Source organism: Stenella coeruleoalba, assembly GCF_951394435.1.
Source record: "Stenella coeruleoalba genome assembly, chromosome: 18".
Lineage (NCBI taxonomy): Eukaryota > Metazoa > Chordata > Mammalia > Artiodactyla > Delphinidae > Stenella > Stenella coeruleoalba.
This window is the reverse complement of record NC_137164.1, coordinates 15,695,973-15,713,916: the sequence shown is the minus strand read 5'-3', so window position 1 is coordinate 15,713,916 and position 17,944 is coordinate 15,695,973. Positions and strand designations below refer to the sequence as shown.

The following is a 17,944-nucleotide window of genomic DNA, read 5'->3' as shown; positions in this document are numbered from 1 at the left end:
AGTTATTAAATCGATCCTCCAGGCCAGCCTCAGGGTGCAGGGAAGCAGCCGTACTACAGCAGAATGAACTTGATGGAAGGAACGTGTGAGACGGGGAGGCTGACGGTCAGGGCTGGGCCGTGGCCCAGGAGAGCTTTCCTGGTGGCTGGGTGGGGTCTGAGGCCGTGACAGAGACTGCCCTGCTCCCTCGATGGACAGACAGATGGAAGGGTCACTCCTTCAGGCCTCAAGACCCTCCCCTCCCCTCCCCTCCACCACTTAGCTAACTTCACATGTGGATAGGGACCAGCTGCCAATCCACCTAAAGGGAACATCTGAAGATTGTTCTTAAAATAGAACTTTGCTTTGTCATTACATAAGTATGTAGTACTTTACAGGAAATGTAGAAAGCCATATAGAAGAAAATGTAAAAGTCACTGGAAAGGAAAACGCTGTGGTGTAGACGCATCTAGGGCAGCATTGTAAGAAATTCAGGATAAGACCAGGGAAGCTTTTTTCCAGTCTAAATTCTAAAAGAATCGTTAATTGTGAAAATTCTCAAACATTCAGATACCTGCCACTCGGTTCCTCTTGTCTATATGCTTCCTGTATTAAGTTTTTAAACTTTTTAGTTGGAAATCATCCCAGTGTGTATTTCCTAAGGACAGGGACATTCTCTTATAACCTTAGTACAGTTGGCAAACTTCCTTAAGTTCACATTGAGAGACTACTTTAATCTACTGTCCATATTCCAATTGGGTTGGATCCAATCCAAGGTCAGGTATTGCCTTTTGTTGTCGAATCTCCTTGGTCCTCTTGAACCTAGAACATTTCCACAGACTCTATTTGTTTTCTATCATGTTGACATTTTTGAAGAATATGTTTGCTATGGACTGAATGTTTGTGTCCTCTCTAAATTCATGATGAAACCTTAGCCAAATGTGATGGTATTTTAGGAGGCAGGACATTTGCGAGGTAATTAGGATTAGACGAGGTCGTGAGGGTGGAGGCCCCACGAATGGGATCAGTGCCCCTATCAGAGACAAGAGAGACCCTGCTTCCTCTCTGCTCTCCATCACGTGAAGACACAGGGAGAGTCAGCAGTCTGCAACCTGGAAGACGCTCTCACCAGAACCCAGCTTTGCTGGCACCCTGACCTTGGACGTCCAGCTTCTAGAACGGTGAGGAATAAACCTTTGCTGTTTATACGCCACCAGTCTATGGCAAATTGCTACAGCAGCCCAAAAGGGCTAAGACAGCAGTCTCCGCTTCGGGTTTGCCCCTGTTCCCTTGTGTTTGGATTAAGGTTGTGCCTTCTCAGCCAGACTTCTGCACAGGTGATGGCCATCCGTCCCTCGGTGGTGATGTTAATTTTGAACCCGTCAGAGTTTTCCCCAATTTTTCCACTGCATAATTACTATTTTTTTCTCCCTTCCAACCAATAATGCAGTTTGGAAGGCCCAGGGGAAAAGGGGAACCTGGTGTTTTTGTCTGGCTGCATTTTCCAGGGTGAGAAGGGAAAGAAGAGGAGATGACACAGAGGTGAACAGGGGTCCACTCACAAAGGGTCTTTCAAGTGATTTGAAGCTCACCTTCTCTTCTGCAGGAATGGGTCCAGGACCATTGCCCCCACTCTGGCCCGCATATAGTAGGTATGCTCCAGAGATGCAGGGGGCTGTGCGACCTAGAGCCATTGCAGGGAGTAAAGTGTCAGGCTGTGTCTGAGGAGGATGAGATGCGGGTTGGGTACATTAGCCAGAGGAGGCGCTTGTATTGGGAGCTGGTGGTTCATTCATTCACCCATCTAGTCATTCGGTGGACAGTTACTACACTCCTACTACGTGCTGGGCACCATTGGAGGTGCTGGGGATGCAGCAGTGAACGAGCTGTCCTGAGAGGAGAGGGAGGTGGGGAGTTGGTGATCATACACGGGTATCAGCACGTCAATACCATAGTCACCAGGCACCCATCCACCATCCCCTTGTCTCCTGACCCTATACCTTAGCCCACTCTACCCTCTGCCTGCTGTTTCCAAATATTACTGCTCTAAGATAAGTTGCTTAAGACTTCCCACGAGGGAGATCAGCTCGGTGCTTTGTGACCGCCTGGAGGGGTGGGATAGGGAGGGTGGGAGGGAGGGAGACGCAAGAGGGAAGAGATATGGGAACATATGTATATATATAACTGATTCATTTTGTTGTAAAGCAGAAACTAACAAACTAACACACCATTGTAAAGCAATTATAGTCCAATAAAGATGTTAAAAAAAAAGAAATTAAGGTTAAAAAAAGAAAGAAATTAAGGTTAAAAAAAAAAAGACGTCCCACGAGATTCCCTTTATTCACACATCATCTGTATAAAAGACAGACCACACGTCTCAGTAGGAGGTAAATGCTTTCACCCCAAGGAGCCCCAAGGGCTGGGATTTGTTTTAAGGATATTCCAAATGTTATGATATAGCCTGGGCCTTCTGTAATGGGGCCCAACCCCTCTGGACAGAAGGGCCCCACCAGGAGATGGTGGGGAAAGTCCAATTTGGCAAGGAGACAGGGTAGGATGGGGGTGCGGGAAGCCACCCCAATCCAAATCCACTCACATCTCCCTGCACGTCCCCTAGCTCCGCTGCCATTACATGTTGGTTGTATCAGTGACTCCATTCACTCAAACATTTTCCAAACACAGATTATGTTGAAAATACATCCTGTGCACTACGAAAAGCTAAACGTTCTTAAATAAGGAGTAGAAGTAGGGGCATCAACAGAGGTCAGGACACTATCCCCTCCCAGGTCTACCCTGGGGCCACCCTGAGCCAAGCACAGACCACCCACAGGGTTCACTCTGGGCTCTAACAAGTCATGTGATTTCAGAAGCCCAAATCCTTCAAAACTAGGACATTTCTCAGAGCTGTGACTCACCACTGCTGGCAATCTTAGAAATGCACCAATGACACGCCTTCTCCACATCCCCGGCATTGTTCTCGCTTGCTGACGAAGTTCTGGGAATCAAACATAATTTATTCATAATTTATTAGAAAAGCTGTGGCAGGACTGACACGGTGCCAATTAACCACCTCTGTGCGTGTCACCTGTGCCTGCAGGTGGCCTCAATCAGCCTGGATTCAGGGTGCTGGCTTTGACACGGTCGGCCTGCAGGTGTGGCCTTGTTAGCCATGATCAGACTGAAACACCCCTCATTTCACAGATGAGGGAACCACGCTCAGAGAGGTTAAGAAGCTTGCCCACTGATGCACAGCTGGGAAGACACAGGGCCTGGAGGGCAAGGTAATAATAGGTACCATTTATTGAGCAATTGCTAAGTGCCAGGTGTTAGGTTAGCACTTCACGTACATCTTCTTGTATTTAATCCCCACAACAATCCTGGGAGGTACTATTAACTCAGTTTTACAGATGGAGTCTTGGAGACTCAGAGAGGTTAAGATTCGCTCTAAAGCCAGAGCTAACAACTGGCACCCAGATTTGACTCAGATATATCGACAGAGCTGAAGCCCTTCTCACTTCTGCACACACATGTAGCTCTCTCGATTATAACACCATTCTCCAAGGTCCACGGAAAAAGGGTAAGCATGGACTTGACCATAGCAGCCTGGACTGAGACCCAGGAGGCCTGGAGACCCACCACGGCTTCACTGTGGACTTGCTATGGTCTGAGCAAGTTGACACTATGAGAAAGAGCTTCCCCTCTTTGGAAGAAATATCCATAACTTTTAAAATAGGGACTTCCCTAGCGGTCCAGTGGCTGGGACTCCACCCTTCCACTGCCGGGGGCGGGGGTTCGATCCCTGGTCTTCGGGGAACTAAGATCCCACATGCCTCGCAGCGAGGTCAAATAAATAGATTAATAAAATAAAATACACAACCAAAATCCAACCGATCAGGTAGGACAGCAAATTCTCCCGCCCAGGGCATGAGGCAGCCCTGTAGAGGCAGCAGGTTGGGAGCGGCGGTGGATGCTCTGTCCCTTTGCCCCTGGTGCCTGAGTGTGGGACAGTTCTGCAATTTTCTACCATTTTGTTGCTTGGGAGAGGTCAGCTCCGGGGGTGAAGGGTGGGGTGCTGGCTGATCCTGACAGGACCTGGGGCAAACATCCTCACTTCATACGCAAAGTCCCTCCAGGAACCTGTCCAAAAGGGCACAGCTCCATTTTCAAGCACACTTTTAGAAAGGCCTCATTGCTGGTACCGCAGAGATTTGCAGACCAGGGGACCGCGGCATTCGGCAGTGCCGCCCGCCGGCTCTCCCAGGTGGAAGGACCTGAGCGCAGCGGATGCTGGCAGTGAGTGACGGGATACGCGTGGAAGTGATAACTAAGGAGAAGAGCACACGGCCGGAGGCTGCTGCTCGCCGTGATTTCCTCCACCGCCCCGCTGTCGTTCAGCGTGGGCCTGCCGGCGGGGGGCCACCCTGGCAGGCCGAGCTCGCTCTGGCAGCTTCTCTCAGCTGCTAATCCTCTGTTAGCTCACAGGCAGGGCGATTCAGCCAGTGCTTTCAGCTCCAGGGATTACAATGAGATACGGAGCTTTTATTCCCTAACGCTTTGCTTCTAGGATGTGTCACACTCAGAAGCTGGCTTGGTATCTGCAGGAGCCCCTTTACAGCAAGTCGGAGTCGATGTGATGGGAGACGGGTCAGTCTGAAATCAGAGGCAAATCCCCAGCGCCCTGCCAAGGTCTCCCACGTGTCACCTCATTTCGTCCCCCTTGGCTGCCCAGGAGGCACAGGGAGAACCGAGATTCAGACAGTTCATATGCTCAAAGCTGCTTAACTACTGAGTGGTAGAACTGGGATTTGAAATGAGGCTTCTGTGACTCATTTGAAACCTGGCCTCTGAGACTTGCAAGCCCAGCCTGTCCTTCTTACCACCGAGCAGGAGGAAAGGGGAAGAAACCGAGAAAGGAAGGGCTTCCCAGGGAGAGTCAGGGGCTGCAAGGAGGTGGGCGCACCTTCTCCATCAGTCCTGTGGGTTTGCAATCGTGTTTCACCAGGTAAGGAGCATCGTGCCCATTTCACAGATGAGGAGATGGAGGGCCAGAAGAGTTAAGAACGTGCCCAAGGTAACACGGCTAGATTAGAAGGCAGGGGTCGTAACATCTGTCAAGCCTGAGAGGCCTGCTCTCACTTGAGCAGAACTGGCTTTCATAGTTTTGATTGCAGTGAGAAAACAGGACGCGAAGCATCCGAGCTGAGCACGAGGGTGTCACACGCCCTTTCTCCCACAGAACGCAGTGCTGGGCAATTCCCAGCTATCCCCTGATGATCCCGCCTCCTGCTGCCTTTCCAGAAACAACTGTGGAAGACATGCGTGCACAGCCCGTAGCAGGTCTTCAATATACATTTAATGAATGATTCCGAGAACCACTGTTAGAATGTCTCTTCACGAGGATTCGTTCTTTCTACAGTGTGCTTGCAAAACCCGTCGCCTTGGTGGCCCCACACACAGAAATCAGGGGAACTGCAGCCCAGACCAAGCAACAGCTTCCTCCCCATCACTGACTTGGCTTTCCACCAGCGGACATGAAACTAGGCCAGTTCCCTGGCCGGATGGGGTTTACCAGGTGTGCACCCTTTTGTCAAACAGAAAGGAGGCCCCCAGTCGTCGACGACTAGTTACTGAATGAATTACAGATGTTTTTTGTTGGTGTCCACACTTGTTGAGGTCGATGACCACAGGGGTGCCACGTAAGCTAAGCCACTAAAACCCCATCTAGAAAAACAACTGTCCCGTACCCAAGGACAAACCCGGTCTCAAAGGGCAGGAGGGGGTTATGGCCCAGCAGGGCTCCTAAGGGTCTTTCCTAACCTCACTTTTCTAGATGTAGAACAGGTGTGTCCCTGGTTATGCCGCAAAGCACTTGCTCTGGGCGAGTCTCATCATCGGTGGGGTGTCCGGGGGAGAGAAAGCCCCTCCCTGTGTCACTGGCAACATCACCGAACATGTCACCAGTCCCCACACACCTCTCTTCCTGTCTCAGCTCCAGATGCTCTGCATCCTGCCCTCAGACAGCCCTCTGGAGTTTCAGGACTTGTAAGCTTCAGTAGCACAGGGAGCAGCACATAAATAACACTGAGAAGGTAGTGGAATTCTCTCCTCAGGGGTTGGTGTGGACTTCACATCTAGCCAGGGGCCAACACTTTCCTTCTGTGTCATGGAAGGGAAATAACAGGGGGAAGAGAAAGAAGGGCAAACTGTTCATATTCGTGTGGTGGAGTTGCCACAAATGTATAAATTTTCTTTAAAACAACATGTGAATTGTTCCTATCATACCTACAACCCAAGATATCACATCTTCAAATCCACAGCAGCTTCTGTGGAAACCACCTGTATTTGTCTGTGTGACATCATAACACAAGCATTTGTACCTTGGGCCACTAACTGGGCTAAGAGCCACATGCTTTAGTTTCCTGTGAACTTTGAAGAAAACAAACAAACAAAAAACAGTGTAGGGATACAGAGAGATTTAAAAAATTTTGAATATCCCAAATGGACTGCTTTCTTTAGTCACTAACTGCAAACAGTGGTAGAAACATCCATTTAAAAAAAACACTGATACCCTTATCGGTTGTAACATCAGACCCAATGAGACAAACCGACACAGGGTACAGGTATTAGATCCATCTCATAAATGAGGCCATTCTTATTCCTTCAGGCTTTTACTTTATAAACTGGCAAGATGGATGAGAGGTAAAAAAGAATGATGTGCTGCTAATTCTGTCACCCCTTAAAGAATGTTCCTTAGGAGACAGGTGGCTCTGATGTGGGCAACGAGCTTTAGCCCCAGCCAGAAGGAGGAGACAGAATTCCCGCACAAGGTCCCAAATGCTGGACAATCGACTTCATAAATTATGTTCAACGTCACACAGTGATAAGGAATGAAGTGTTAATTAAAACAACCATGAGGTATCAGCAAAGATGAAGAACAGTTTAGGAGTCCAGTGAGGGGGGGGGAACAGCTAGGCTACGTCGCCGGTGGTGCCACTTCTTTGGAGGGCAATTCAACACAACTTACCACAAGCAGAGGGGGCAGAGGGGTGTGTCCAGTACGATCTCATCAATGTAAATGATCCACATGTGTACCGACAGGCCTAGGAAAAGATGCAGCACACACAGCAAACCATGTTAATACCCGTCACCTGTGGAGAGAAGTAGCCAGGTATAGGGCCACAGGGGTCGGGCCAGAGGAAAGTGCTGGAGGAAGGTGTGAGAAGTATGTTCATTTCTACTCTTTACCCTAATACTGCTTTGCTTTTTCACCCATGAGCAGGTTTATGTTTATAATTTAAAACATTCAAGAAGCATCACTGGATTGAATTTTTAATTAAAAAAAGAGGAGTGAACCCTCCCTCCAGCAAATACATGTGTACACAAACGCACAATTAGAGAAAACTCATGAATTCCCAGAAAGTTGTTTTCTCCATTTCCACCAAGAAAATGTCATGAAGTCTCAATGCCAGTATTTTGGCAGAATTAAGCCTGTAGCTCTCTCCTCCCTGGAGTTATGAAACATGGCTCATTCATGTAAATTAATTTGAAATAAATGGATCTACTCCAAAAGAAAAAAAAAGTGTCATTGAAAAGGAAACGTAAATTATTTCCCCAAATTCCAGAGACAATAAGTAGCTTGTAGGGGTGCAGATAAGCAGAAATAAGTCCCCCAAGAGGAAAAACAAAAAGAGGGGCTATGATGTGATGGCGGAGAGGAAATATTTTTTCCTCTTTTGTAATATTTTCTTTAAAATTATGAAAGTAAAGTAACAAAAAAATTAGGTCATAGAGAAAAGAAAACCATTTGTCATTATAAACAACTGCAGGACTCTAGCCCGACAACTGGTGGTATTTTGGAGCTTTTCTTTCAAGTATATATGTATGTATGTATATGTACGTGTACACACACACACACACACACACACACACACACACATTTTTGATGGTTGTATTCATAGGGCACATTAAATTAACACTTCACATTTTTTTGGGGGGTGGGGGCCGTGCTGTGCAGCTTGTGGGATCTTAGTTCCCCTACCAAGGACTGAACAGGGGCCACGGCAGTGAAAGCGCTGAGCCCTAACCACTGGACTGCCCGGGAATTCCCTTTTTTTTTTTTTTTTCCACATTTTGACACAAGAATTCTTTCTATAACTGTGTGGTCTTTGTAACCATCATTTTAACACTTCTATCTATATCACATTCTACAGAGCAGGATATATCATACTATACCCAACCTATACCTTATTGTTGGTTACTTACAATTTTTCACTATCTTGACTAATCCCAAGAAACATATCTTTCCATTAGAATAAATAATTTGATATGAGATTACGGAATTAAAAAGCATGAGCATTTTTTTTTGGTTTTTGAGGTAAAATTAATTTCCAAAGGACTTGTATCCATTTACAGTGTCACTAGCCAATATATGGAAGCGCCAGTTTCGCCGCACCACAGCCAGCGCTCGGTGGTAGGAAGACTAGATCATTTTAATTACTTTCATAGGCAAAGATGAAAGTTAATTGTTATTTTAGTTTACATTTTGGATTACCAGTGATATTGCACATTCTTTCACTGATTGTTTTCTGGTTAATGTCCCCCTTTGTGAATTACTTTTTATGACCTTTGATAATGGATTTATTTCAATTCAAAGCAAAAATAAATATGTTTTGAGTGCCAAACCCACAAAAAAGCTGCAGTTTGAGAAAATAATAGTAAATCTGCTTTTTTATTCACAGAACTCACTGTGTGAATTTACCAATTCAAATATGCTATGATAGGTATACACTTATTGTCATGCTGTTAATCGTTTTGACTGTTTTGTAGTCCCTCTGCTCCTTCCTCTTCTCTCACTCTCTTCCTTTGTGGTTTGAAGACTTTCTTGAGTGGTCTGCTTATATTACTTTCTCTTTATCTTTTATGTATTTACTATAGGTTTTTGCTTTGTGGTTACCATGAGGCTTACATATAACAATTTGTATCTATAGCAGTCTATGTTAAGTCGATAACCTAAGTTTGATTGCATTCTAAAGCTCAACATTTTTACTCTCCCCTGCAAGTTTTGTTTTAGATGTCACATTTTAGGTCTTTTTATTTTGTGCATCCCTTAAGTAATTATTCTAATCATAGTTATTTTTACCACTTTTGTCTTTTAACCTTCATACTAGCTCTATAGGGGATTAATCCACTACTTTTACTGTATACTACCTTTGCAGTGGGATTTATTGTTTCATATATTGTCAATTAATTTATGACAAAAGAACCAAGAATATACAACGGGGAAAGGACAGTCTCTTCAATAAATGGTGTTGGGAAAACTGGACAGCCACTTGCAAAAGAATGAAACTAGACCACTATCTTACATCATACACAAAAATTAATTCAAAATGGATAAAAGACTTGAATGTAAGACCTGAGACTGTATAACTCCTAGAAGAAAACTTAGGTGGAAGGCTCCTTGACATAGGTGTTGTCAATGATTTCTTCGATCTGACACCAAAAGTAAAAGCAACAAAAGCAAAAATCAGTGGGACTGCATCAAACTAAAAGCTCCGCACAGCAAAGGAAACCGTCAACAAAAGGAAAAGGTAACCTACAGAATGGGAGAAAATATTCGCAAATCATATATCTGAGAAGGGGTTAATATCCAAAATATATAAGGAACTCATACAACTCAATAGCAAAAAACAAACAATATGATTAAAAAGTGGGTAGATTTGAATAGTCATTTTTCAAAGAAGACATGCAGATGGCTAATAGGTACATGAAAAGATGTGCAACATCATTAATCATCAGGGAAATGAAAATCAAAACCACAAATGAGATATCACCTCACACCTGTCAGAATGGGTATTATCAAAAAGACAAGAAATAACAAGTGTTAGCAAGGATGTGGAGAAAAGGAAACTCTCATACGCTGTTGGCTGGAATGTAAATTGGTGGAGCCAGTGTGGAAAGCAGTATGGAGTTTCCTCAAAAAATTAAAAATAGAATTCCCATACAATCCAACAATTCCACTTCCAGGTATTTACCCGAAGAAAACAAAAACACTCACTCAAAAAGATATATGCACCCCCATGTTCACTGTAGCATTATTTATAAAAGCCAAGATGTAGAAACAACCGAAGAGTCCATCGACGGATGAATGGATAAAGAAATTGTGGTATATAAAAACAGAATATCATTCAGCCATAAAAAAGAAGGAAACCTTGCCATTTGTGACAACATGGATGGATTTTTCAAGGCCATTAAGTGAAATAAGTCAGACAGAGAAAGACAAATACGATACGATCTATATATGGAATCTCCAACAACAATAAAAAAAAAACCCACAAGCTCATAGATTCACAGAACAGATTAGTGGTTGCCAGAGGCGGCAGGTGTAGGGGCAGAGGAGTGTGTAGAAATGAGAAATGGGTTCAGGGGGTCAAAAGGTAAAAAACAAACAAACAAAAATACGCTATGAAAGATCTATTCACTATTATGCTGAAAACATGCAAAATTCACAAAACTGAACCACATGCTCCCCCTGGCCCTTTCACATGGAAGCTCTTCTAAGAGAGGGTGGACCCCTCATTCACAACAGATGCTCAACAGAGTAGATCCATGATAATTATGGTGGTAAGGACCATTTTAGGCAATTTCTAAACTTTCCAAGTACTAAGAAAATGAATATGTTTCTTGCTGGGTAGAAAGTTTCCCTATTTGGTAGAAATCTGAAACAGGAAGAGATTGCGGGAGTGGGCTGGGCAGCCCCTTCTCTCCAGTGGGAATAAACAGTGATTTGTGTATGACAGTGATGGGATTGTTTGTCTCTCATTTGCTTCTGCATCAATAAGAGTAGTGATAATAGCCCCTGGCGTGTCCTCTCCTATAAGTTTAGTGATAATAAAGGGCATTAACTGATAAGAGGGAATTAACTGATAACAGTTACTGAATGACAATTCTTCACACACTTTCACTTTTCAATCCAATTGGTGTATCTCAGTGGTAAGCAACCAGGGGTAATTTTGCCTCTCAGGGGACAGCTGGCAATGTCTGGAAGACAGTTTTGATTGTCATGACGTGGTTAGTAACCAGCAGACGGAGACAAGGGGATGCTGCTAAGTACCTTGCAAGGAACAGGGCAGCACCCCACGACAAAGCATTAGCCAGCCCAAAATGCCAGTAATTCTGAGTTTGACCCTTTTATAACTAACGTTCCCAGTTTCAGTGTTCAATTTTATACTACTTTTACTACAAATTTTACTACTTTACCTTAAACCTCTGGTTTGTGTCCTAATTCCACAGCGAGACTGTATCTGCAGACATCTAAGTTTTTCTTAACATTTAGCACTTCGACAGTACTTCGCATTACCTATTTTCACCTCAAAGCTCCAATCTGAGCACATTTTTGACTTGGTGAGTGTGGTTTTTAGTGATTGACTTGGTAAATTACACTGTTTATTCCTAAATCAGATGTGATGGGAACCCCAGCTCATCACTTGGTTTTGAATAACGTTAAGGCTAAACATTAACCACCTCCATACCCGTTCCTCCAAAGGCAGGTGTTAACCACAGTTGTTGAATATTTCCAACAAATGTTCTGGGTGCTCAGGACACAAATCCTTTACTATCTGCAGCTCTTTATGTAGCCTCTGCTCCATTTGCCCTCCTAACTATCCCATCCTGCATGAATTCCATGGAGGTAACTGCGTATCTGTGTGCCAGAGTGACCCCACCACTTCCCTATGTGTCCTTCACTATTCGGTCCCTATGAAATGGAAAATGTACTTCCTCTGAGCTCTACCACACTTTTATAATGACCACGTCAAAGTCACCTGCTCAGAGACCCAACAGGGGATCCCTCCTCACTGCTCTGTAGTTACCAAGATGTTTCTAAGAGCCCAGCACAACTTGCTTTCACTCTGAAGTTCGTTGTTCCTTTACAACTATTCTTTCCACGAGAAAAACCATTTTCCTTAGACTCAGTGAAGATGAATATTTTCTTTCCCTCCGCACAATTAAGAAAAGCACTTTCATAATGTAGTTATTTTCTTTCCAGGAAGCACAAATCAGCACATTGTCATCTTCCCCTGAATGACTCCGAGAAACCACCTGCTAGGATTCTTTCTCCAACTTGAAAGGCTGCACAGGGCTGTCCCAACTCACCTTTTGAGCTGACGAAAGAGCCAGATCCAGAACCGGGCAGAACTGGGCCACTGTGGGTTCGGGGTGGTCCAGGTCTACATCTTCCAGGTCTTCTCTTCGCTGGCGGGTCCCCCCCTCCCCGCCGCACGCTTCCTTTCTCTGTTTCTCGTCTCGGATTTCTCGCCTGCTGCAGGACAGCAACTCCTGGCTTTCCCTGGGAGGGACGGATTATCTCGCGTTCCCACTCCCACGTGTGGGGAAAGCGCATCCCCATCGCCAGCTTCGACAGCCTGCAGTACTACCCAGGGCCGGAAGGGGGCAGCAGCGCAACCCCGGGAAGCGTTTGAAAGGTGGGCTGTTAAAATTCAGGGCCGAAGTTATAATTTAGTGGAGTTGTGAATTAGTGCTGGAAACATTCCATCTCAGGGCCTTAACTTTAGTTGGTAGTGCAGGCGTATCTGGCAGCCTCTTCTCCTTTCTTGCTCTCTCTACGTGCTGGTGGATTGTGAGGAAGAGTCGACTGAACACCAACCGTTTAACTTAAAGAGGCTTAAGGTCCTTGAAGAGGGCTGAGGACCCGAGAGACACCTTAGTGCTCGAGGATTGAGATGTAGAAAAGAGATGAAACCTATACAGTGTCATTCCAGACTCTGGATCTGAGACAGAGTGAAGTTACAGGGAGACAGAATGGTGCCCAGTGTGATAGACTAACCGCCGTTTTTTTTAGATCTAAAACAGGCGACTTCGGGAGGCTGGGTAAGGTATGCTGTGACAGGTGAGCATCAAGGAGAAGCTCTCCACTGTTAGTTTATCAGAAGTGCCTGAGGCTCCTTATTAAAATGCAGGTTCCCGCCCCACCTCCCGAAGATTCTGAATCTGTTGGTCTGGGCTTGGGCCCAGGAATCTACATTGAAGACCTTGCTACGTCTCCATGGACCACATGTGGAGAAGCAGGGGAGTCCTAGGACATTAAAGGCCTCCTCCAACATTTTTTTCTTTTTTTGTGGCCGTGAAGCGCGGCATGCGGGATCTTAGTTCCCCCACCAGGGATCCAACCCGCGCCCCCTGCAGTGGAAGCCTGGAGTCTTAAGCACTGGACCCAAGGAAGTCCTGCCTCCTCCAACCCTGACATTCTCAGTTTTGTGTTGTTCTCGTGGAAAAGGATGGTATAAAGGGGTGAGACCAGGTGGGGCAGAAAGGCACCTGTTGTCCAAAATGTAAGGAAGGGCTCCTTTTTCACGCTGACCCTGCACTTGCGTGGCCCTGAGGGTGACATCTCCTTCAGTCTTGACTCTCTTGTCTCACCATGGTCCTGGCCGTGCCAGTCTCCAGCCCTGAACCCACGCTGAAGACTTCACACCACGTGGTGGGTTGGTGGAACCTGTTGGAGGAAAGAGTGGCACGTGAGGTGACTTGAATCTTCTCTGCAATGTTTGGCCGCACCTCCCCCGAGCAGGTTGAAGTGGGGTGACTGGCTGTGAGCAGGGAGGACAGAGCCTCCCGACTCCCAGACCCACTGTCGTAGCCTGGGGCTGCCTGAAGGACAGTAGCCCTTTTTGAGCATGTTTTAGCCCAGGGCTCAAAACAGACTAAACTTCGGATTATAGGGCCGTCCTCCCAGGAGGTCAGTAAGGGAAGGAATCAGGGCTGGTCTCTCAGTAGCTTTTCCAGGTGGCCCTGCAGATGCAGCAAAGAGGGAATGTTTTCTCCCAAACCAGATGATACATATTTTAAGTACAGAAATAGAGGAATTTTTTGAAAAAGCAGGAGTCTTTGGAAAGTGATTATGAGGTTCAGAGGCTAGATGTCAGTAATAATAAAAATAGTTTTATCACTTAAGAAAACAGAGGGAATTTAATGTGGGGAGTTAGTTACAAACGTGATGGAAGGAGGGAAAAGCTGAAAAGAAGACGTGGTGGTCAGGGGTGGGGGGCGACCCAGAGATGAGCAACAGAGTGGAAGCAGCTACTGTTGGAAGTGAGTGGAAAACCACTGTTGAAAATACTGCCCAAAGCAAAGTAGGTGCTATTATTATCCCCATTTCACAGATGAGCAGAGTGAGGTACAGAGAGATTAAGTAACTACCTAAGGTCACCAAGCTACCAAGTGTATAATGAACTTGAACTTAGGCAATGCAATCCAGAGTCCAAGCTTTTGGCCACTACAATCATTGCCATGTGAATAAAGGTCACGTGTTAGTACAACCGAGTTACAAGCTGAATTCAGAGTATAGATTTTATTATGCATGTTGTTCCGTATAAGCCTTGAGGTGGCCTACTTAGTGGGGCTCTGCTGGTAAAAGTGAGTTCACTCATTCATTGAATAAGTAGTGCTCACTCCAAGCCAGACATTGTAAAAGGATTATTTTATAAAACCTAATGTATCCCATGAGGAAATTTAATTCAAAAGAGTAATGAGTTAATGAGCGTATGCTTGAGTTTAATTACAAAGGAGTCTGTGAGTTAATGAGGGTACGCCTGACTTCTTGACAGAAGCCATGGAAATGAAGGGAGGTATTAAAGTCGGCCAAAGGCCAACCTGTGCACCACACGATGAGTGATCAGGGGACGAGTCAACACTGACTCCCCCGTTCCCAAGTGTTCCTTCCCACCGGCCTCCCCCAGACTGTGCAGAAGGCTGTCTCTTATTGTGTGTTATTCTCAAACAAATTAGTTCTGTGTAACCATTCTCATTCTCTTCAGGCTCTCCTTGGAGAACTTTCCATTCTCACGTTACCCTTCTATTTGAGTCATTTTTTTCTGTATTTACCATCCGCTAATCCTGATGGCTTCCTAACTGGGGAGAAACCGTCAGGGACCCTTCTTTCAACTTCCACCTGAATCACAAAGCATTTCATTTTCTTTTTGACTTTTCTCAGCGTTATAATTTTCCTGAAGATAATTTGAGAAAAAACAGAAGCAAACTATCTCAGTCCCGAACTAATTCATAGAAGGAGAAGAACGAAAACACAATCAACTCAAGCTATAGCCTGGACGAACCTTGAGGATATTGTACTAAGTGCAATACGCCAGGCACAACAGTACGAATTCTGTATGATTCCATCTCTCTGAGGTATTCAGAGCAGTCCCAGTCACAGAGACAGAAAGCAGAATGGTGGTTGCCAGGGGCTGAGGGGAGGAAGGGATGGGGGCGCTGTTTAATGGGTACCATTTCAGTTTTGCAAGATGGAAAGGCGTTGTGGAGATGGACGGTGGTGTTGGTTGCACACCAGGGTGAATGCATTTAACATCACTAAACTGTGCACTTAAACATGGTCAAGACGGTCAATTTTATGTTATGTATATTTTACTGCAATTTTATAAAGAAAGAAACTCCTGGGTCTAGGAGAAAAAAAAAAAAGAAAAAGGACAGTCAAACTTTCAGATTCTAAGGGCCCTGTGGAACTGGGTAGCCACCCCAGGTGCTCCAGGAAAATACTGGGGTGTCTCTGAGCCCCGGTTTCAGCGGTCCCAGGGGTTCTGGGGAGGATGTGAGGACACGCCCCGAGAGACTGGTTCCCTCCTCCCTGAAAGGTTTCCAGCCTCAGCCCTGCCACTCAGTTCTAGCTGGCGCCTTAGAGCGGGCTTGGGGAAAAGGAATAGTACCCGTCCTCAGGTCGCTGTTCTAGCTGCTGAGTCAGCAGTGTATCAGCATCCCCGGGACCTGGGTCAACGATGGGAAAGGCATAGCACCAGCTGCAGAGGTTCTCCCCCCAAAACCCCACCTCCTCCCACTGGCTGTTCGCCTTTCTCTGAGGCCCTGGCCTCTGGCAAGAAACAGTTGCCTTCCCTACCACTTGGGCTCCAGCCCTGGCAACCCGTTTGCTGTCCTCGCCTGGAATCCTGAGACCAGAGACTGGGGCCAGGCTCCTCGTTTTCCTCACATGTTTATTTTTCCAGATTACTTTTTCAAAGATGATTTAATCAAGTTTCCCCAGGGGGAAAATCCTGGGGTAATTTTGTTCCAGATTGCATTAACTGTACAAATCCCTGGGGAGAGAGCCGGCATTCTACGCTTATTTTTTTCTGAATAGTTATCAGTTCTAAAATTTCACGTTGATTCTCTGCCTCTTTTTTTTAAGGTATAAAGTCAAATCATCTGCAGGTAATGATGGTTTTACCCCTTTTTTCCTAATTATTTACACCTCTTGTTTTATTTCCTTCACAAAATGGTGAATGCTACCTCCTTTGTCCTGTTCTTGATTCTAATCATGTTTTCAGGGATGATATTTTTTAAATATTTAAAAACTAGACAAGGGCCCTGACCAGTCAGAATAGAAGGGACAACCAATCAGAACACATGTCATGTGTGCAGTGACAGACACGACAGGCATAGTAAGCCCTGAGTGTTTTCTCACTGAGCATGACGTCATTTGTTGATTTGCAATAGATTTTAAACAATATTTTAACTTTATTTTACCAAGAGCTTTTTCAGGAGACAGTCAGGCTCCTCCTAACCTGGTCTCAACCTATCTCCTCAGCCTTCTATTTCTCAACACGCCTCAGTGTGCACCTGCTTACTCAGGATTCTTCAGCAACTGTCTAGCATTCCTGGGGTGCTGTCTAGTCACACAAAACAAGGGCTTCAGGCTCCCAGGGTTTCATTCCTTCTCGTGGGGCTGCTCTCTGTTTGGGCAACCCTCCGCACCTGTAACCTGGGAAACTGCCTCACTTTTCAGGACTCAGCCCAGACATCATTTCTGAAGTCTTCCTCGACTGTCACCCACTTTCTGCACACCTCCAATCAACAGTCAAGAGCTGGTCCCTTTCTGAACCTCTTACACTGCTGGTGGGAATGTAAATTGGTACAGCCATTATGGAAAACAGTATGGAGGTTCCTCAAAGAACAAAAAAATAAGAGTTACCATATGATCCAGCAGTCTCACTCCTAGGCATATATCTGGACAAAACTGTAATTCGAAAAGATACATGCATCCCAATGTTCACTGCAGCACTATTTATAATAGCCAAGACATGGAAACAACCGAAATGTCCATCGAGAGATGAATGGATAAAGAAGATGTGGTACATATATACAGTGGAATACTACTCAGCCATAAAAAAAGAATGAAATAATGCCATTTGCAGCAAAATGGATGGACCTGGAGATTATCATACTAAATGAAGTAAACCACACAGAGAAAGACAAATATCATGTGATATCACTTATGAGTGGAATCTAAAATACGACACAAATGAATATATCTACAAAATAGAAACAGACTCACAGACATAGAGAACAGACTTGGGGTTGCCAAGGGGGAGAGGGGATGAGGGAGGGAAGGATTGGGAGTTTGGGATTAGCAGATGCAAACTATTATATATAGGACGGATAAACAAGGTCCTACTGTATAGCACAGGGAACTATATTCAATATCCTGTGATAAACCATAATGGAAAAGAATATGAAAAAGAATGTATATATGTATAACTGATTCACTTTTCTGTACAGCAGAAATTAATTAACACAACATTGTAAATCAACTCTATACTTCAACACAATTTTTTAGAAAAACAGTTGGCCCCTTTCTCCTTTGTGCCTCCCCAGTGGACCCTACACACACTTCTAATGCAGTGCCTTTCACACTACACGTGTATCTGGTTGTTTCCACTTTGTCTCCATTTGCATACTGGGGGCTCCTCCACCCTTAACACAGAGTGAGTGCAGGGTTTGCCGCTTAATTAGCACTCAGTAAATATTTGTTGAATAAATGAGTGAATGAGTGACTCTTACTCTGAGCATGAAGATTTATCATGTAAAACAGATATTTTTTTCAGTGTGAAACTGATGCATTTTCATTCCTCTTAACTTATGATGTCTTGTGAAGAGCAGTGCA

At 45.1% G+C, this 17,944-nt stretch overlaps 2 protein-coding genes across 2 annotated transcripts in view; both read right to left on the bottom strand.

Moving 5' to 3' along the window:
• Positions 1 to 17,944, bottom strand: part of DHRS12 (dehydrogenase/reductase 12) — a 134,620-nt gene that overhangs the window by 75,073 nt on the left and 41,603 nt on the right. The window contains exons 3-6 of the mRNA XM_079903092.1: positions 13,312 to 13,489; positions 7,004 to 7,079; positions 5,952 to 6,135; positions 2,895 to 2,974 (exon numbers count right to left, since the gene is read on the bottom strand). The gene's annotated coding sequence lies outside the window, so the exon portion shown is untranslated. The remainder of the gene's footprint in view (positions 1 to 2,894; positions 2,975 to 5,951; positions 6,136 to 7,003; positions 7,080 to 13,311; positions 13,490 to 17,944) is intronic.
• TMEM272 (transmembrane protein 272) overlaps positions 1 to 17,944 on the bottom strand; it is a gene marked incomplete at both ends in the record, with an annotated part of 55,475 nt that overhangs the window by 24,874 nt on the left and 12,657 nt on the right. The window contains 1 exon segment of the mRNA XM_079903339.1: positions 2,895 to 2,974. Within this exon segment, the coding sequence (XP_079759465.1) occupies positions 2,895 to 2,974 (80 nt within the window).